Below are 21,909 nucleotides of genomic sequence, written 5' to 3' on the forward strand. Positions count from 1 at the left end.
TCCCACCCTAATATTTTTATTATTTATTTATTTAAAATATTTCTATCCCGCCCTTCTACCCTATAATAGGGCACTCAGGGCGGCTTACAAAAATAAAATCAGACATGTACATAATAAAATTGTAAGCAGTAAAATCACAACATTAAAATAAATTAAAATACATAAAAAATATATATACACACACACACACAGACACATACATATATATAGGGACTGGTACTAAAGAGACTACGAAGGTAAAATTTAACATAGAAAACATAAAATCAGTGTCAGGCTGTACCTTCAGTCCCTCCCAAAGGCTCTCCGGAACAAGATCATTTTCAGAAGTCTCCAGAAAACCAACAGGGAGGGAGCAGAGCGAACTTCTTGGGGTAGGGTATTCCAGAGCTTGGGGGCCACAGCTAAAAAAGCTCTCTCCCGCGTGTCTGTCAGTCTAACATCTTTCACTCCAGGCACGCAGAGGAGACCAGAGGCAGATGATCTTAAATCCTGGACAGGTACATATGGGCGTAAGCAGTCCCTCAGGTACATTGGTCCAAGGCCGTTTAGGGCTTTAATGGTCAGAACCAGCACTTTGAATTGGGCCCAGAAACAAATTGGGAGCCAAAGGAGTCGATAAACACAGGGGTGATATGATCCCAGGACAACCTGCTCAGAATACCAACCTTCAATGCATCTTTGTTTCAGATATTAGCCACAGAAAAAGCAGACATCTCTCTTTCCTTTGGATATTATATCAGACAAAGATCAAACAGGAAACTACACCACAGCTGTCATGAAGACATCCTTCTGCCCTCCCAACTGCCAGGCATCTGGACAAACACATGTCACCTACAAGATTCCTTCAGTATTACAACTTAGGCATTTGCAGTGAGGGACTGTAGGCTTTACTGATCCCCAAGAGTATCACTGCCACAGTTTAAACTGAAACAACTGTTGTCAGACTGCTGAAAGAAGTGGTTTCAGGAGCAATTTCTGTTCACTTCTCCAACCCATTATTCACATGAATTGCATGATACTATGGGCTGGATTAAGAGAGGATAGAATAGAATTCTTGGCTCCCCCTCCCCCTGCAACCTGTGAGGACTGATAAACCCTCTGGCATGGTATTAGATGGGGCATGGGAGACTGGAGGAAACTGGAGGAATTTGGCAGGTTTACCTAGCATGAGCAGAAGCATTTTTCTGTACACACAGATATCTGTGGCTCCAGGTCATTATCCACTTGTTGATTATATCAGGGAACAAAACAGACAGAGACTGCACACAGTTATTTCGGTAGAGCACCTAGAGTGACTTTTCCCATGAAGGCACTTCCATGGATCTAACAATGGCAGTTTGATTAAAAGGGGAGAGGGAAAGAGAGGCGAGAGCGTTGACGCAGGAGACAGTATTTTTCCTAACTTTAGCTACTTACATATGTCAGTAGAACAGTGCAACAAACTACAATGGATCATAAAGAGCTTCCTAACTAGACAATTTCATTTATCAGGATTTTTAAAAAAAAAAATGAACAAGAGAAATAAAAAAAATAACTTGAAATATTAGGACACTGCTGTGTCGAACAGGCAGTCTTACTACTTTTTCTTTTTAGATTATGCATATTCTAATATGCATATATCTACTAAAATGCCTTTTAAAATTGCTCAGACTTTGGGGGAGAAAAGCATGTTCTACACATTTGTTGCAGTAGAGGTGGTTGCACCATTGCTGGGAGTCAACTTTGGCTTTTCTCAGACACTGCCTGAAGCACTAAAAAAAGGTTTTGAAGCAGAGATCATAGTGTAACAGGGAGAATGAAAATGCATGCTTTAGGCAATTATAGATCTAAATAATGCCTCCAAGTTGTCATCTATACATAAGATAAAGAACAGCCTGTTGCATTTTCTCATTATAGAAATACAGCATTTTGTAATGTTTCACTGTAAAATCATTGTTTCCCTCATATTTCACAGCTGAACTAGGCTTGGTCCTCCCAAAACCCTCACTCTTTCCATATGTACTAAAATACATGTACTAGATCACCTAAGCTTTAGTGGCAATTACTAAATTCAGTTGCTACCCAGTCACACAAAAAGCCACTCAATTTTATTAGAATATTCCAGTCTTTTACAAACAGCCAAGATATAGAAAATTATACTTTTACAGAACAAAAATAGCATTCAGGAGGAAGGGTGTTGTCATTATTGCTGTAGACAAGCCTTGTCCACCACTCACCCATGAATCCTAGTAGACAACTATGCTAGAACCCAACCTGTTTCCAATAGCATTCAGCAGTTCCTGTGCAATGAGTGCCCTCTTATGGCAAACAGTAGCCACAGCTGCAAGAATTGCTCCCAACGTGGCACACAGAAGTTCATTCACTACAGAAAACAGCTATATATTTTTCCTAGCCATTAAAGTGGCATAGGACCAAGTTTTTCAAAAGTGACTTTTTTTTTACTTCCCAGTATGTAGATTACTGAAAAGTGAACCACTATTTGATCCTCAATCAGATATGGATATCTGAACTGGGTACTGCAGCCTGTTTATTTTTTATTTATTTTATTTATTAATTGTTTCCTATGAAGCAACTTGAAGCAATTTCAGAACACAGTAAAACTTAAATAAAACAACTGTATATATAAATACAATTACATATATAAAAACAATTTCAAATCCAATATAGATACCGACTGGGATAAAAAATATCCACTTAGAAGGCTGTTGAGAGAGAAGAGTCTTCAACAGGCATTGAAAAGACAATAGACAGGAGCGAGTTTCAAAGGGTAGATACTGCCACACTAAAGGCCCAATTCTAACATGGTACAAATGGTATCTGCAGGATACCCTTTGATGCAGAGAGCAATGTTCAGTTTGTCTCATCTTTTATATGCAATCTTTTAAGTATCCTGGCCCCAAGATGTATTGGGCTTTGTACACCAGTACCAGCACCTTGAACTTAGTCAAAACTTAACATACTGATGGCACCTTGCCCCAAATCTCCTAATGACTGCTCCCAATGGCTTCATGTAGGTGTCAAATAGCACTGGGGACAGGACAGCACTCTGCAGCACCCACAAGACACATAATCACCCAACGCTATTCTCTTAAGTGGATCCTGTAAAACAGTGCTCCCAGTGCCCATCTCACAGAGCTGTTTCTATAACATACCATGGTCAATGATATCAAAAGATGCTGTGATATCAAGTATGAGTAACAGGATCAAACTCCCGTTGTCCTTATCCCAATAAAGGTCATACATCAGGGCAACCAAGGCAGATTCAGTCCCATAACTTGGCTTGGGTTGGCATAATTGGCATAATTGGCATAATTGGCATGGGTTGAGATAATTGATTTCACCCAAGAGTACCTGTTAACTGTTGTACCACAACCTTCTTGATCATCTTTCCCAAAACAGAGGTATGTGTAACCAATATTAGTTGTTGCAAACTAATGGATCCGGGGTGGGGGGTTTTTAGAAGTGATCAGACCACTGCCTCCCATAAGGATGTGCTGACCACACCCTAGATCAATTCGGTCACATCCCCTTGGCAAGCTTTAATAAGCCAAGAGGGGCAAGGGAACACAACGGCCACATCATCACAGGGACCCACTCCACGTCATCAGGCCACATAAGCAGAAATTGATCCCATCAGTTTCCGCAGACGCTGCACTGGGCACATCACTGGAGATTGCAGTGAATGTGGATGTGGCATCAAGATTGCTATGTACAGGATACTGACAGCACCTACTGATTATCAGAAATCAAAGAAACAGTATATGAGAAATCCTATAATTCAGAATATTTCCAACACAATGTCAGTTACCACAGATTTTAAACACAAAAGCAAAGAGATGGTTGTATCAGACAGTAGTTTACTCCAAGTAGGACTCATATTTAATGCACCCCAGAGTGCACACTAACATCAAAGTGTACCAGTAATATGCCTAGCAGCATAGCAGTTTCCTCTTTTGTTTAACTTTTACTTTTTCCAGAGTGGAAACTAGTAAACTTAACAGGTACTTGAGAGAGAAAAGAAAGGGACGAGTAGTGGAAGTTAGTGAATATTCATATTAACAACTCACAATTTTTCCCCTTAAAAAAAACACCTGGCAAGGTGTTCCTGCTATTTTAAGGGTCAAATGTTTAAGGGCCCTTACATTAAGCAGGTGCTTCCAAAAGTGTGCTTACAACAGGCCACTCACTTTGCTTACCAGACACAGCAACAGCAGGGCACAACTGAGATCAGGACTACAGGAGCTTGTCCACCCCATTCCCCACTGGTGCTGTTTTTCCACTTAAAATCGGGGGGGGGGGTTACTAGTTGCTATTTGCAGCTAAAGGCAGATCTCTTCATATAACTTTTTTTTAATAAAATGTCACAAATACAAGTTACCTAATTCTTTATTGTGATTGGTGATGAACAATTGACACTGGTACAGGGTACCCTGTAATTAAAATATTTTTATTTCATGGTCATTTAATTTCAGCAGTAACAAAAAAGTATTTCTAAATATATATATTGTCCAAAAGACTCTATATGAAGTCCTTGGTAGCAGTCATCAGGAGATTAGGGGTGAGGTGTCAGCAGTATGTTGACAACACCCAGCTCTATTTCTCTGTAACATCTGAATCAGGAGAGGCCATGCAAGCCCTGGACCACTGCCTAGACTCGGTGGTGGACTGGATGAGGGCCAATAAACTGAGTCTGAATTCTAGCAAGACAGAGACATTGTGGGTTGGTGGTTCCCAGAGTACAGATAATTGGTCAGTTGCCTGCTTTGGATGGGGTTGTACTGCCTCTGAAAGAGCAGGTCATAGTCTGGGGGTGCTCCTCAATTCATCTTTGTCACTAGAGGCCCAGGTGACCTCAATGGCTAGGAGTGCCTTTTACAAGCTTCAGCTGATTCTGGACCAGGATAACCTGACCACTGTTGTCCACGCACTGATAACCTCCAGAACGGATTACTGTAATGCGCTCTATATGGGGCTACCCTTGAAGTTGGTCCGGAAGCTGCAACTGGCGCAAAATGTGGCGGTGAGACTGCTCACTGGGCAGGGAATCACCAACATGTCACGCTGCTGCTGAAAGAATTGCACTGGCTACTTATTAGCTATGGGATTAAGTTCAAGGTTCTAGTTTTGGTGTACAAAGCCCTATACAGCTTAGGACCCTTATCCCTTATATACTCAACAGATCACTGCACTCTGCAGGTGAGGGCCTCCTGCAAATACCATCTTATGAGGAGGTACGTTCCTCACAACATAGGAAACAGACCTTTAGTGTAGTGGCACCTACCCTTTGGAATTCCCACCCCTTAAATATTAGACAACACCTCTGTTATCTTTTCGGCACCTACTGAAGACCTGCCTCTTTCAACAAGCCTTTTAATTGAGACCTTATCCTAGTCTATGTTGGTGTTGCAATTGCTTTTTAATATGTTTTTAAACCTTTTCTTTTTTTAAAGATGTTTTTAAAGTTTTTTTTTAAAATGTTGTTAAAGATGTTTTGTTTTAATATATTTTAAGGTCATTATTATTTTTATTACAGTGTTCTTAGTGCTTTTATTTGCCGCTCTGGGCTCCTACTGGAAAGGTGGGATATAAATCAAATAATAAATAAATAATAAATGTGGTTGCTCAAAAATCTTTTAAAACATCCTTCTCCAATACAGAAATCCTGTTGTTTTCAAATCAAGTAAAAATGTAAATGTACTGCCTTCAAGTCGATTCCGACTTATGCCAACCCAAAGTCACCCAATGACTAAACTAAATTAAACTGAGCCACTGAAAACGCCTGAGAACCATATTTTTCCACAGAAAATCAGGCTTCATTTAAAATTTAAAATTCACATGAGCCAATAGTGAACACATACCACACTCAGCTTTGTTCACAATACAATGAACTGCATTTTCAGATGTTAGAGTGCATTTTCAAAACACTGAACGCAGATTTAACTTCTATTGCATTGGGCTTTTTGTTTACAAGTCAGAGGGGAAGATTTCCCCCCTTCGGGTTATGTTTGTCAGAGTATTTTTGCAATTCTACTATAGTCCTTACTGTCATAGATGTCATGTGTGAATCTCAATCTGCTTGTCATCTGACAAAAATGTGAATAATAACCTGCCTCTTAGAGTGGTTGTGAATATGGTATCTTAGATATTTTGGAAATGGATGCAGTTGGGACATTAGAATGGAAGGAAAATGTGAACTGAGGGACAGCCTGACATACGATCGGTGGGCATGGATTTCATTTGAATAGATGAGACCATAATAGGAAAAGGGGTATTTTGTTGCATAATTGCTACATTATTTGAGAGTATTTGGTCTCTAAATCTTATGCATTTGGGAGGGTTAAAAGTCATATAGAAGCAAGCATTAAGCCTGGGATAGGACAGGATATAAATTCAGATAAATATCCATTTATTTATGATATTTACAGTGCCTTGCAAAAGTAATCAGACCCCTGACCAATGCTCTCATATTATTGAATTGCAAATGGTACGTTGCGATTTTGTTCTGTATGATATTTTCTTTGAAACACTGAAACTCAAAACCAATTATTGCAAGGTGACATTGGTGTTATGGTGGGAAATGTTTGTAAGAAACACAAAAAACTGAAATACGTTGCTTGCTTAAGTATTCAAATCCTGTGCTGTGGAAGCTCCCAGTTTATACAGATGAAAGAAATTGCCCTATCGAGGACACAGTTACCTTACCATTGATCTCCACCTGTGAACCATTAAAGTTGCTGTCACATTGTCAGGATAAAAACCCCACTGTTGAAGAATCATTAGTCAGGCTGTGGGTCTGAAGGAAGATGAAGACCAAAAAACATTCTACAGAAGTGAGATATAATGTAATACAAATGTACAGATTAGGAAAAGGATACAAAATAATATTCAATTGTTTGGATATCCCAGGGAGCAGAGTTGGATCAATAATCAGGAAGTGGAAGCTGCATCACACCACCCAGGCACGGCCAAGAAAATGCCGTCCCTCAAAATACAGTGCTCAAACAAGGAGACTTGTGAGAGAAGCCACAGAGAGGCCAACCACCACTTTGATGGAGCTACAGAGTTCAGCAGCTGGGAGTGGACTAATGGTGCACCAGTCAACCATATTAAAAGCTCTGTGTAACATGGTCTGTATGGGAGGGTGGCAAGAAAGAAGCCGTTACTCAAAAAATACCATCTGAAAGCACGTCTGCAGTTTGCCAGAAAGCATGCGACTGCCCCAGCTGCAATGTGGGAAAAGATTTTGTGGACAGATGAGACCAAGATAGAGCTTTTTAGCCAAAACTTGAAGAGCTATGTGTGGCGCAAACCTAACACTTTCCATGCCTCAAGACACACCATTCCTACAGTGAAGTGTGGTGGTGGCAGTATCATGCTGTGGAGATGGTAAAATTGAAGGAAGAATGGATGGAGCAAAACACAGGGAAATACTGCCAGAGAACCTGCTTCAGTCCACTAAAAACTGGAAGCTTGGGAGGAAATTCACTTTTCAGCAGGACAATGATCCCAGCACAAGGCCAAAGCAACAATGGAGCGGCTCAAGAACAAAAAGATAAATGTCCTACAGTGGCCCAAACAAAGTCGTGATCTCAGTCCCATTGAGAATCTGTGGCACTCTTTGAAAATTGTGGTCCACAAGCAACATCCAACCAACTTGAATGACCTGGAGCGAATCTGCCAAGAAGAATGGGCCAAAATCCCTCCAACACTATGTGCAAAGCTCGTACATACCTATCCCAAAAAACTTAAAGCTGTTATTGCAGCGAAAGGAGGCTCTACCAAATATTAATGTGTGGGCATTGAATACTTATGCAAGCGACCTGTTTCAGGTTTTTTATGTTTCTTACAAACATTTCCCAACATAAAACCAATGTCCCCTTACAATAATTGATTTTGAGTTTAAGTGTTTCAAAATAAAATATCATACAGAATGAAATTACAATGTACTATTTGTAATTCGGTACAGTAGGGCCCCGCTTTATGGCGCTTCGCTAATGTGGCGGTCTCAATAAGACGCAATTAGACTAAAGCCCCACTCATATGGCACTTGTTCTGCTTTTACGGCGGTTTTCGGGAGTCGCGCACCATTCTATTCAATGAGTTCCGCTTTTCAGCGGTTTTTGCTTTTCGGCGGGGGTCCGGAACGTAACCTGCCATATGAGTGGGGCCCTACTGTAATATGAGAGCACTGGTCAGGGCTCTGATTACTTTTTCAAGGCGTTGTACATCCCTGCTTTTCCATAAAAGTGCCCAAGGTGTCTAAAACTTAATGTATAATAAATAAGCAACATCATAATAAAAACAGGTAAGAAAATATAAAAAATGGTAGCCTGTTAAAACATAATTTGCAGTCTGAAATACAGAGAAAAACTAATATTCTCAGTGGCCAAAACCTATTTAAATAAAAGATTGCAAAACTCTTTTTACAGTTAAAAATGGTACACTTAATTGCGAGTGGCTTATTAACTCACAGTCACAAACACAAACAAATGTTAAATCGTTTAAACACTCTTTGAAAGACTGGCAGCATTCCTCTTTTAACTTCCCTGAATGTGCAATTTATGGGGCTTTTTAAATATAAAGACAAACTATTGTACAGTAAATAGCCTTGCAAACACTGATTAACAATGCATATAAAAGGTTGTTCAACATTAGTTTACCTTGGAAAGATATAGGCACACATGTTCCCAAAGCTATGCTTCCACTTGAAAAACAGGGAAGTCTAGTATGATACATACTAGATAAACTTCCTGTTATTTGTCTACAACAAAGAGACAAAGAGCTTTAAAAATACAGGTACTTTAATTCACATTTTCATATTCTACAGAGATAGGACAGAACCTCTCCTGCTGCACTACACCCCACATGACACAGGACCTAGTGATACTCATATGTAATCTATCTCTATTCCATCAGATCTCTCCTGTGGCTACTTACTATTGTGTTAGAAGCTCCCAATGAGATTAGGTAAAAGCTTTGAAACCTTATTAATGAAAGCCAAGCCTGACATGAATCCACTAAGAGCCAAGAGACTAAAAGCACCTCAAGGCCAGTCAAAACTCAAACCCAGAGAAGACATGGAAAATATTTCTGTATAAAATGGATCGAATGGGAAAGTGACATTTAAAATAAAATAATAGTAATAATAATAATAAATTTAATTTTTGTGTCGCCTATCTGGCCGAAGCCACTCTAGGCGACGTACATATTAAAATTCAATAAAATACAATATAATTACAGAATAAAATACAATGCAGTCAACACTAATGCAGGCGTAAAACTATGTAGGGCAATCAGAAACAATAAACAATCACAGAAAAATTAGCCCACCCCGGAGATCCCAAAGGCCTGTCCAAACAGCCACGTTTTTAAGGCTCGGCGAAATGTATCCAGGGAAGGGGCATGGCGAAGATCAAATGGGAGGGAGTTCCAGAGAGTGGGGGCCGCCACTGAAAATGCCATCTCTCTAGTCCCCACCAACCTAGCTGTTTTCGTTGGTGGGACTGAGAGAAGGCCCTGCGTGGCTGATCTAGTCAGGCGGCTTAATTGGTGGTACTGGAGGTGCTCCTTCAGGTAAACTGGGCCGAGACCGTATAGGGATTTAAAGGTTAACACCAACACCTTGAATTGGGCCTGGAAAACAACTGGAAGCCAATGTAGATGACATAACACTGGTGTGATGTGATCGCGGTGGCGGCTGTTTGTAAGCAACCGAGCCGCCGCATTCTGCACCAGTTGTAGTTTCTGCACCGTTTTCAAGGGTAACCCCACGTAGAGCGCATTGCAGTAGTCTAATCGAGAGGTGACCAGGGCATGTACTACCAGTGGGAGCTGATGAATAGGGAGGTAGGGTTGCAGCCTCCGTATGAGGTGTAGTTGAGACCAAGCTGCCCGGCTCACTGCTGAAATCTGCGCCTCCATGGACAGCTTGGAATCAAGAACAACCCCGAGGCTGCGGACCTGATCCTTCAGGGGTAAACTCACCCCATTAAGCCTCAGGTCAACAACACCCAACCTTCCCCTGTCACCCACAAGCAGCACCTCGGTCTTATCAGGATTGAGCTTCAGCCTGTTCCTTCCCATCCACCCACTCACGGATTCCAGGCATTTAAAAGTGAGTTACTTCTGAAGCATGCATATACATTAGATAATCCACAATCTTCTACCCACATACATATTATCTCCTAGAGCTAATGGTTAATCTAATGGTAAATAATATATTATTTATTAAATCATCCTATAACATGATTCTCTGGACAATGTATAATAAAAGTTGAAAACAATTATAGTTGTAATTATAATTATAAAAGACAATAAAGGAGCAATCCAACTCGTGTTTATGCCAGGCTGACAGGAGTTGGACATGGCGGACCCCCGGCTGAGCTGGCAGGGTCCAGGCTTCACCAGCAGAAGCCCCTCCACCACATCAGACTCTGCTGGCTCAGCCAGGAGTCTGCCAGGGAAACCCAGCCTGGCGGAAGGGGTGTCAGCATAAGGCCTGAAAAAGGGTATGTCGGAGAAGGAGCTGAGGGAGGGAATTTACACCACATCCAACTCATGTTTGGGGTGGCCTCCAAGGTCCCAAGTCAGGGAAAAGTTACACCAGGGAAAAGGCTGATCTAATGAAAAATTTACAACGGAAGACAATGGGGAGGGGTCCAATCCCCTCTGATTGTCCCAGGCACACCAGCCAGCCCCACTCTTACCTGTCTGAAACAGCCTTCTGGATATGGCAGATGGCGTGGCCAAGTAAGCAGCAGCAGCAACAGCAGCAGCAACAGTATGTAAAACTAAACATGCCCCAGCTCCCCCCACTCCACACACACACTCATGCAACATGACATGCTGCCAGTTGGCCTCCCAATGGGGGGACTTTGCGCTCAAGAGAGGGGCTCAGGGCACTTTGCTCTGGGAAGACACGTTCCATGAACACTTTTACCGCAAAAGTCCACAACTCCCCAGAAAGGGGGAGGAAAGACACCCCGTATGCTAACACCTCTCTCTGTAGTTTTCTTCCCCAATAGGTATTCCGCAGCAGCAACACCGCAGTGCCAGGCAGCCAACATCTTCACCATGCATGCACAAAGGGAAACAACAACGGAGCTTGCAAACAAGGTCAGTCAGGGAAAACACTACCTCGCAAAGCGCTACACCTCCATCCCCACTACAGAGGATTGGGGGTGGCCCAGAACACTCCTCTGCTGCTCAGGCTGCCCCAACCCTCCCAGCCGCCCAGCGGTGGTTGACTGCACACCGAGCCCCCATCAGTGTAAGGAGAGAATGCAGCCCCGGCAGCCCCACAAGCAGTCACCCACAAGGCCAGCCCAGACAACTCCTGCACAGTGGAGTTGGCCCTAGGGCCACAGCAGTAAGGCCGCCTGGGGAGAGCCTAACTACCAGGCAACACTACCATGATGTTATGCATCTCCCTTGCAGGCACATCGCCATGGAGGCAGCAGCAGCTTGGACAGCCACGCCAGAATATCAGTGCAGATGTGAGAGGCATGGCCGCATGCAAGTAGATGACACTTCAAGGACAGCCCCTCTGGCACCCTCACTGTTCTTGCTTCTACCAGACAAGTAGTCAACTGGAGCCAGCCCACCAACAGAAGCAGCGGCATCCAAGGTTAGTGGGAAGCATCCCCAGGAAGCCCACCCGTGGGAGAGAGGGAGAGGCTGGCAGGCGCTACAGCCAAACACTGAGAACTGCCATTCCACAGCACCCACTGACTTCCCCTGCTCCTCCCCCCTCCTCACTGACACTGTTGCCCACCCTTTCTCCACAGGCCAACATGCAAGCAGAGAGGGCCCACCCTGGAGGTGCCCTTCCCAGCAGAGAGTAAGGCCGGCGATCCCACAGAACCACCCCTCTCGCCACCTGACCCCAGGAGTGGTCCAACACTCTTAATATGTAATAATGTTTACTGGTGTTGCTACTAACTGTTGTGTTTTTTTGGGGGGGTTTCAGTGGAAAGAGGCATAGAAGGGCAACAGGGGAGGTCTGCCAAGCTGCCTGCAGGCCACAACCTGCAGGAGGGAGCACTGCTGAAGACTGAGCTGGAGGTCAGAGATGAAGAAATACCACACACACACCCAGCAGAGGAGGCCTCCCCCTAGGCACGGATGGGTGAGAGGAGAGGCAGTGGGTGGAGAGTCTGAGGGGCATGGCAGGAGCATCAACCCCTGCTGGGGAAGCAGGGGATGCAATGGGGGAACCTTGTTTAGGCTCCATTCTGATGGTTGTTCTTCCTCTGCCCCCTCCCTCCCTTGATGCTCCATTACCCCTTGGAGGTGGCGGTGCTGATGTGGCAACAGCCACAGGAACTGCTGCAGCAGATTCTGCATATCACTTCCGTTCCAGCTCCTGCAGCCCCCAATACACCAGAGACAGCTGCCTGGCCTGTCCATCACACTCATGCTAGCACCTCCCAAACCCAACACGTTGCCTTCCTATGTGCCAGCTTCTCCTCCGGCAAGTCTCTCTGGGTGGGATAGGCCTGACCAGCTCATGGAGGAGCTGGTGTTGCTTCCCCCAGCAGCCCCTGCCCCAGCAACTCCCCCTCCCTCCCCCCAGCCACAGCTGGGCAGCCCGGCAGACCCAACCAAACTGTTGCCGAGCCACTCCTACCCATCACCTAATGGTGACAGAAGGGATGATCAGCCCTGCCCGAGCAACAGAGATCCAGAGCCACCCCACAACCCCCCTGCCTAAGAGATGAGAGACGTCGGGGAGGGGATCAATGGGGTAGTGGAGGAGGAAGGAGATGATGAAGGGGAGGGGGTCATTGAAGAGGGTGGTGATGGCAAGCCAGATGGGAAATGGGTGCCCATGGAGGATGCTGATGAGGGGGGTGATTGTGCCCATGTGCCTGGGGCCCTTGCCCTGCACAGCCTCATCTGCACATGGTGGCCGCACTTTGAGCTCACACAGAGGATGGCACTCATGAGGCTGGGCACCTCTGGCAGGATGCTGTCACCACCTTGGCACTTGCGGTACACTCAATCCGCAAGGGCATTAGGGAGGTTGCCATGCAGCTGCGGGCAGTGACAGCATCCATCCAGGGTGTGCAGGCCTCTGTGGATGGGGAAAAAAAGGAGGGTCTAAACCCAGAATGCCAAAGAATTTATTTGATTGCCGCAGTATTGAAATTTTACCTCTTTGGCGCATATAGAGTTTTGAGCTACTATAATCCCCTGATGAAAGCCCTTGATGGGCTGAAACGCGTTGGGCATCTCACACTACAAACTATTTCTTCAAAGAATATACAATAAATACTTTGAAATTCCCACCTTTGGCATTCTGGGTTTACACCCTCCTTTTTTTGCTCATTATTGTATGCCTTCCACCTTTTTTCCTATTCTCTGTGGATGGGGGCCTGGTGGCTGACCAAGGCCAGATGGAGGCCCTCCACTGGAGCACACAGCAGATGCAAAAAGACATAGACACGGTGGCAGCAGGTGTCCGCGATGACCCCCTTCCCCGTGCCTTGCTAGAGGCTGCGCAGTGCAATGGGACTGGCCATGTCTGTGGATGCAGGGTGCGGGTGCACAGTGGGTGGGGAGGCAGACGGGTTGCACTGTCCCAGCCAAGGAGAATGAGGAGGCGGGGGAGGAGCGGGCAGCGCTTGCATGCAGTGCCATCCGCAGGGCTGCCCCAGCCTGAGATACCAGTGAGGATGTGGCATGGTTGTGGCAGTGTGTCTGCTTGGTGCCTTTCTATAAACATCCTTTCTGCATCTTTCCATGTGTGGTGTATCCTCTTTCGGGTGGTGGACGGCTACAGGTACGATGGGGGTATTTGTGTGGTAGTGGCCTCCACGTGTGCTTGTTTACCTGGTCATGCTATGTCACACTGCCTGTGTGTGCGTGCTGGCGATTGGCGAAGAGTGCAGTTGCCCCGACTCCATGGCATGGGCGTGTGTGCATTCCACTGTTACCAATCCCAGGCTGCTTCCCAAGGGCTGTATGTGAGGTTTCAGACTTTTTGTGGAGGACATCGCCAGGCTGCCTGGACTGCTGCTGCTGCCATTGCAATGGGAACTCCGCCAGGGGCTGCTTCTTTCCTTGCCGTACCGGCCTCAGACTCCTGTGTCTGTATGCTGTGGACTAGCAGACTAGCATTTTGTGACTCTTACTTCCCTGTAGGAGTATTTGGTAGTGCAGGCTCATGCTTTCTGGTCCCTGCACACAGCTTTGCTGGCTGAGCCAGCAATTCACCAGCCTAGAGCCTCCTGAACAGCAATTAGATGCTGCGGGACTTCCTGGCAGCCCCTTCCCCACCAGCACCCCTTCCATCAGCTTCCCATAAATTGGATTGCTCTGTAATACATTATAAAAAATGCCACAACAGAATCCAACAAAGGGCAGATAAAAAAAGCTAATAACTCCACTCACATTCAAGTTGTCACATGGAGAGCTAAAACTATCTCATGAGAGCAACACTGCCACAATAAAAGCAGACAATATCTATATCAGCATTACGTACTATTAATTAAGAATGAGAGGATATTAAAAGTAAGTTAAAAGGCTTAGGAGAACATCAAGGTCTGTGCCATCAACATAGGCACCAACTGAACCTCTTGAACAAGAGTATTCCATAGCCAGGAAGCCACCATAGCATCACAGAATGGTAGAGTTGGAAGGGGCCTATGCAGCCATCGAATCCAAGCCCACACTCAATGGAAGAATCCAAATTAAAGCATACCCGATAGATGGCTGTCCAGCTGCCTCTTCAATGCCTCCAGTGTTAAAGACCTCACCACCTCCCTAGGTAATTGGTTCCACTGTCATGCTGCTGTAACAGTTAGGAAATTTTTCCTGATATTCAGCAGAAATCTGGCTTCTTGTAAGTAGTGCCCATTATTCTGTGTCCTGTACGCTGGGATGACTGAGAAGAGATCCTGGCCCTCCTCTATGTTCAAGGAGGCCCCCCAATTAGAGCCATCCTCCATACTTATTATTTGCAGAGCTACAGTCCTACTTACAAGTTCCAGTTCTGCTTCTTAAGATCATACCTGGAACAGACTTAGAATCCCCATGGTATTGGGAAACCTGACCCTTGCTGTTCCAGGAGATATCCAGTTTCAAGGTCTTTCATGCAGGACAACATATTATCTTTTAAACTGTAGCTTTTCAAACCTCAGTTAATATGATTCCATACTGGCCTGCTATAATGTGGGGAGATACAGAGTGACAATCAATCAAATGCACTCATTTGTGGACACTCTTCTGCATGCGTTGACTCAGATGATACAAGACTACCAATAACTGGCTGCATATGAGAGAACCTTTGATTATGGAAAGGCTCTTCTCTAAGCCACAATGATTCTTCCTGTCAATTACTATGACACTTTACCATGAATGCACTCCTGACACCAGGGTAATAATACCTGTCAGTAACTAGCTGTGTACAGGCACCTAGCTTAACCACCTCAAAAAACCACCCAGAAGCTACATTTAGCTAGTATTTCAATGTCATGTTTATCCTTAGGTAAACTACATTACCTATCCTTCCCCATTTTTTTTATTTTTCTCCTTTCCTACAGCCATGTGTCACATTTAGCCTCAAGTGCCCTTCCCCATTCCCAACAGGAAATCTCACTGTCCTAAAATGTAAGCCCAAGCTAGCAAAAAGCACTGAATTCCTTTATCTACCATAAATTTAAAAAATGCATTTTACATGAAAAAGCTAGTATCATGGCAGCCATCAGTGAGAAGCATGCATGGACTACTTAACATGATTTTACTTCTGTGCTTTCCCCCAGTTCTTAAGTACAACCAAACAGTAACTTTAAATAACTTATTTTCTTAGAGTTTAAGAGAGTCTCACTAGCCAGTCACCTATCTCTTGCTCCCCTTTGCCCAGTCCTGTCCTGCAAACATGCAAGAAGCCATCCCCATCATCACAGAGATGGGCATCGCCCTCTCCTGGCTTTATGCATTGGTTGTCACAAGTTCATGCTATTGTTGCCTTGGCAATGGCAACAATTAGCAACAGCGGTCTTCTATCCTGCCCTTTTCTTAAGAATTGCTTGCTTATGATCCCTGCCATGGTAGCCGTCCTGGTGGCCCTACAGAACATTAGATCACTAGGAGACCTGCCAGCTGTCATGCACTTTGGTTGAGCCTGGAGGCCTCCTGGCCAACATACAACGTACTTGACAGTCGGCCCAATATGTCAAGACCTCTGATCACTAGATCCCGTGCATCTCCTTTGAACAATCAAGGCATCCCCACACCAGCACAGCTCACAAAATCCAATGCACCGGTACGTATTGACGTGAGTGGGTACATGTATACCAGCAGCCTGGCCACACTTACTAAATATCCTGATTCAAGAATTAGGAGGCTTTTTGATGGCACAGAGCCAATTGTTTTAGACAGCCTGAAGCAGCACTACTTCATTGACAGAGATGGCCAAATGTTCAGATATATCCTAAATTTTCTGCGAACATCAAAACTCCTCCTACCAGATGATTTCAAGCCTTCCCTGGCAGCCTGGTTGCTGTGGGAAACAGGATACAGGCCAAGATGGACTCCTCTGCCTAATCTAGCAGGACTCAAGAATGCAGTCAAAACCTCATCACTTCCAGACAACCTGCTTTTTGAGCATTCACCATTATTTATTTGCACAAAGTTTGTGGAGGGGTTATATAATTCCCGCTGTTTATTGAGCATGCATTGTGATTTGTTTGTATCATGTCTTCTCTTCTTCCAGGCATTTTAGGATGTATTTTTAAACTGTTTTTTTTAAGTGTTTTTAAATTTGTATATTTGTTTTTAATGTTTTTAATTGTTGTAAACCTTCCAGAGAGCTTCGGCTATGGGGCAGTATACAAATGATAATAATAATAATAATAATAATAATAATAATAATAATAATAATAATAATAATAATAATAATAATAATAATAATAATAATAATAATAATAATAATTTGTTAATGGAGGGACCATGGAGGCTCAAGAGGGCCTCCCTCTGCTAGAGTCCAAATATTTCAGCTGTATGAACTCAGCACGTCTTGGGTGGCCTCTAAGCAATTTGACATGTTTCAAGAGGTCTTCCCAGATATAACTATAGACAATATCATAATCTATGTAGGCCATGGCATATCCCCAATACTGGCGGGGGGGGGTAGGGGAACAATTACTGGAAAGTTGCTGCTGCACCTGAACAGCATCAGAAAGTCCCTTGTATTAACAACGGCCATCTTCCCACAATTTTGAGGTGCAAGAGAGATTTCTTGATACCCCTTTGAGTAGTCTGGGAATGTGAGGACCAAACTCTCCTGCTAATTCAATACAGCCTCCACTGAGGGCATCAAATCTTACAAAACAATTCATTGCCCAAAATTAATGCAGAATAGCTTACTGTCATCCAGTTTGGACACCAGCATAATTCATGAACAGGTACACCTGAAACTCTTGCTGCTGCTGCAATAATACACAGTAATTTGTCCTGATGTACAAACAGCCAAAGTCCAAACTATGATAATTCCATAAATGTCATTGTTACTTCTCAGCCACAGGCAATTATCCATCCTGTTCCCCAAAGAAGGGACCACAAGAGCCTGTGGCAGCACTGTACAGCTGGCTAGGCAGGGCCTCAGCTGGAGGGAAGGAGATTCATCTGACCCTCTTCTCTACACTAGGGTCTTCTACAGCTCCCTCAGGAGCCCCAGGAATTCTCCTTACTAGCCAGTTGCCTACTTCATTCTTACGCATTCGTTGGAAGCTATTTGTGCCTCTTGTTACAGTTCACCTTCTTGCAAGACTGACCCATCTCACAGAGAAGTAGAAATAAATCCCCCCTACCATAACAACAGGGTCATTACTTATACATTCATGGCCCAGTTTCCTGAGCCCACGTGCCCATTATCCCCAACAATAATGTTGGCAGCTCCTCTTCTGCTGTTCTCTCTTCAGTAAAGAACTGCCTCTGCCACAGCATATTTCCAGCAGCCCAGCAAGAACAGGAGTTCAAAGACCTGCCCCAGGTGAAGCAAGGACAGCCATTCCCTTCTTCTTGCACACAGGTTGGAGCTACTGTCAGCTCCTTGCAATATTAAAATCACAAACCCTGATGAAACATTTAATATGGTGATAGCAGCCGCAGTATAGCAATGGCATTGAAGGCAAACAAAAGTAACTCTTACCTGGCTGTCTCTTCCTGGGTACCCATGATAACTGGAAGTCAGAGGCTCATTCTGAAAGAAAGCAGGTATTATTAATTTTGATAAAAGAAAGGAAACAAGAGAATATCTATACCAAAAAGAAAAAAGTAAGAGCCTTATAACAAGCACAACATAAAAATGGAACAGATAAATATCCCTCATTCTTTTCCTTTGTTTTCAGAATGCAACATGAAGACCACCATTTTGGCCTCAATTCTCTATCAATTTGCATTCTATGGCCTTGGCCATGAAACTCTCTCCTTGCTGTCTGTAAAAAGGTGGCCTTTTTTGGAGGGAAATCAATCAAAAGAGTAAAGGGCTTTCAATGTGCAACTACTATTGAAATGATTAAATTGCATTATTATTAAATATACTGAATTAAATAAATTGCTCCTTTCTGCAATTTAATAAAAGCTTAAGTTAAAGTTGAGTATACTCCCAAACTAACAAAAAAGGAAACAGTTACACAATACTCCATTCAAAGTTTTTTCTCAGCATTTCATCAGCTTTCTCCAATGTTTTTCATTGCTTTTTCTCACCTGTGTTTTTCATTTTTTAAGAAGGCTTTACAGCCTTGTTCTCATAGCAGATGAGGAGGGAAACCTGCCCCTTGTTTGTAACATTTCAGGCTGCAAGTGAAAGTAGTTACTATTATTGTTATTTGATTTATATCCTGCCCTTCCTCCCAGAAGAAACCCAAGTTCACATAATTAAATGCTCCATACAAAAAATCCCTTCACACAGAAAAACAGATGTTAGGAAGAAGGGTTCCAGGTCTTTTAAAAATTGTTATTAACCATTTTATTATAGGAATCCCATCAACAAAATTTCACAGAACTGAGTATTATAAACCTAAATTCTCCATCTCAACTAATGAATTTTCAAATCTATATGTCTGCAATCCTCTGCCCCTGCATGTAAAAACAAAAAAAATAAAGGGGCACCAGTATTTTCTATGCAAAGGGAATTTCTTGTATAGAGGACTGCTCCCAATTGCTAAACCACAGCAATGATCAGCTTCGCAACAATAAATTAAGTTGGGCAGTAGTGTTCCACTGGGTGGGGGGAATCTATAAAAGAACTACTTCCACTTCCTACAACCTGCCAGATCACTGCATACAGGGCAGGGGTTGAGGAATAGCTTTTTCTTTGAGCCTTTTCCCATTTTGTTTTTATTTTCCATCCCATTGATACCACTGAGGGAAAAATTAACTATGCCAGTTCCAGGGGTAGCATAGTTGTCAGCTCCTTTTATGGATTGGGGGAATGGGGGGACTTTGGAGCCTGTGGATCCACAATTAATCCAACACATCCCTCGCCCCCATCCCCACCCCGGGTACATCTGAATCCATGGAGATTTTCACAGATGTACCAGGGACTCCTATAAGGACATTGGTGCCATCCCACAGATGGAGCTCCTCTCAGCCAATATAACAGCACTTATGCATGCCTTGATGTCAGTATCAAGGAATGTCTAGACGTTGCAGCAGCTTCAAGCAGAAAAGTGACTTGCTCACACTGCATTTTAGATAGCAAGAATATGACTGAACAGAAGAAGCAAATGGAGAAACAATAAAACCCTCAGCTTGCTTAGGCAAGAATTAGAAAACTAGGTGCTTAAAGCACATCAATTAAAATATGATACTTCTATAAAGTCCAAGAGATAAAATGTTTTTTCCCATAAAGGAATGTGCTCTACATTGTTTCCAATCTCCTTCCTACTCATGCTGCATCTCTGAATCTCACTCTCTACAGGCAAACAGGGGGAGTTACTGGCAGCAGCAGTGTTTCCCCAGGAAGTCTCTGGTGTTGCCAATTTTACAGGTCAGCAACTTGCTGGTGTCTCTTGTTGAATAATTACTCTCTACAGGATTTGCTATTGTGGGAAAGTAAAGGCAGCAGGGTGAGAAACTGTTACAAAGAGTTAAACTCCTAGGAGGATAGCAGAACAATCCTTTTAAATCAAGTACAGAGAAAATCGCTGTTAATCGGTAGGAGATCCCAAAAGGAAAAAGGAAGCAGAAGTGCAATACAGAACAAAATCCACTTCGGTGCATATACTTAAGGAAATATCACAGAGGGAAAGCAGCGAAAATATGTAACATTAACCATTTGCACACATAATTCTCCTGGCTCTTCAGGGACAAAACACACTGCACACAGAGAGAACAGCGGAAAGAAGTTGCCTTCCAATGACAATCACACAGGCTGGCAAGACAACACCACAGTTAACTTTCAATTCCCTCCTGTCTCATTTCTGCCAAAGCTGAGTTGGATTTCACTCCCTCTTACAAGGATACTAGCAGCCATTTACAGAGGAATTCAGTTAGAAAGCTCTCACCGACAATATGAAATCAAACTGCCATGGGATATTTTATTGTTTTGTTTACTGCTAAAGGCCGTCTCTATTTATATGACCTCTACTATATAAAAGGGGAAATAGTGAAGAAATAAGGGCAAACGTATTTGAAGTTTGCCACATGCAAGATTTTATATGACCTGTACTAATTATTCACACATGGGTTTTCCTTCAAGCATTCATATATTTTTAATTATTTTACTATAAATATACAAGCATACAAGCACTGAAACATTAATATATTTCATTTTGTTAAATCATTTGTCATCTACGTCATCATTCATTAAAACCTTACTTTTAATGTACAACTATAATAATTTAATTAAAATGTATGTAAAATATAGTATAACCCTATCAATTGTAAGTGCTATTCAAAAGGTTTACACTGTACTCCTGTTTCATATAATTAATAAAAGGGGGGTACAGCCTCTCATGTTGTTCTTTGCTGTATCTTCCTGCTTTTAATGAAACCACTTCGGTAATTTTTGATACTATGGCAACATACAGTTGTTCAGGTAGAAATATGTGAGCACACCATTTAGCTGCTATCAACATTATTGATACAGTTAGCAAGACCACAACTAAATTACAGTGTCCTGTTCACATATCGTTTTAAAGAGAATCCAAAACAATCTGTGAAAGATTAATCATTCTACAGTAACCAAATATTTATTTTTGAAACCTTTGAGTTTTCTTGCATACAGTCTGCCCCATTTTCCCCACATTTCCAGCATGTGTCACTTTTACTTGGGTATATCTTTGCCAAATGATGCGAAGTCAGATACCAGCTATATGACATTTTATTTAAATAACTGTTTATTTAAATAGAGGGTAATAGAGCCACATTTGTGGTGTTTCTTTCCACACTTCTTCTATAATGTTTATTTTTAAACTCTTTTGACATCTATTTAAATTCATTTCGGTTATCTTCCATGGCTATCAGAATCAGATCATTATATATATATACGATTTTTTAAATACGGTTTCCCTGTGTGACTATCTTTTCAAAAAGTGACAATTCCACACTAATTCTGCCTTTCTTGATCAAAAAGCTTCATAAAATAAAAATATTGATACCATGGAGGAGTATTGGTTTCCATTTTATTTTCTATTTTATTTTACATGAGAACACTACTATGGTTAAATATTTACCATTCTTCATTACAGCACACATCACTGCAATTTTATATTTGCATGATACATCTGTACCCCCTGATAATTGAAAATTAACTTTATACAAAAATGATAGAAGGTAGATAGGTAGAAAACTTTATTGTATATTGCCAAAGGCCTTAACAATGTATACAAAGTATTGGTTAAAAGGCCCTTCTTGCTCAAAACTCTCATTAAAATAAAACACCCATTAGAAGACTGAACA

The 21,909-nt window shown here is 42.9% G+C and overlaps 1 protein-coding gene across 8 annotated transcripts in view; it reads right to left on the minus strand.

Moving 5' to 3' along the window:
- Positions 1–21,909, minus strand: part of RBFOX2 (RNA binding fox-1 homolog 2) — a 252,551-nt gene that overhangs the window by 183,018 nt on the left and 47,624 nt on the right. For all 8 annotated transcript variants that reach the window (XM_061638996.1, XM_061639001.1, XM_061639000.1 and 5 more), the window contains exon 2: positions 18,155–18,205. In XM_061638996.1, coding sequence (XP_061494980.1) covers positions 18,155–18,205 — 51 coding nt within the window. The remainder of the gene's footprint in view (positions 1–18,154; positions 18,206–21,909) is intronic.

The sequence above is a fragment of the Rhineura floridana genome, chromosome 8, assembly GCF_030035675.1.
Source record: "Rhineura floridana isolate rRhiFlo1 chromosome 8, rRhiFlo1.hap2, whole genome shotgun sequence".
NCBI classification, from domain to species: domain Eukaryota; kingdom Metazoa; phylum Chordata; class Lepidosauria; order Squamata; family Rhineuridae; genus Rhineura; species Rhineura floridana.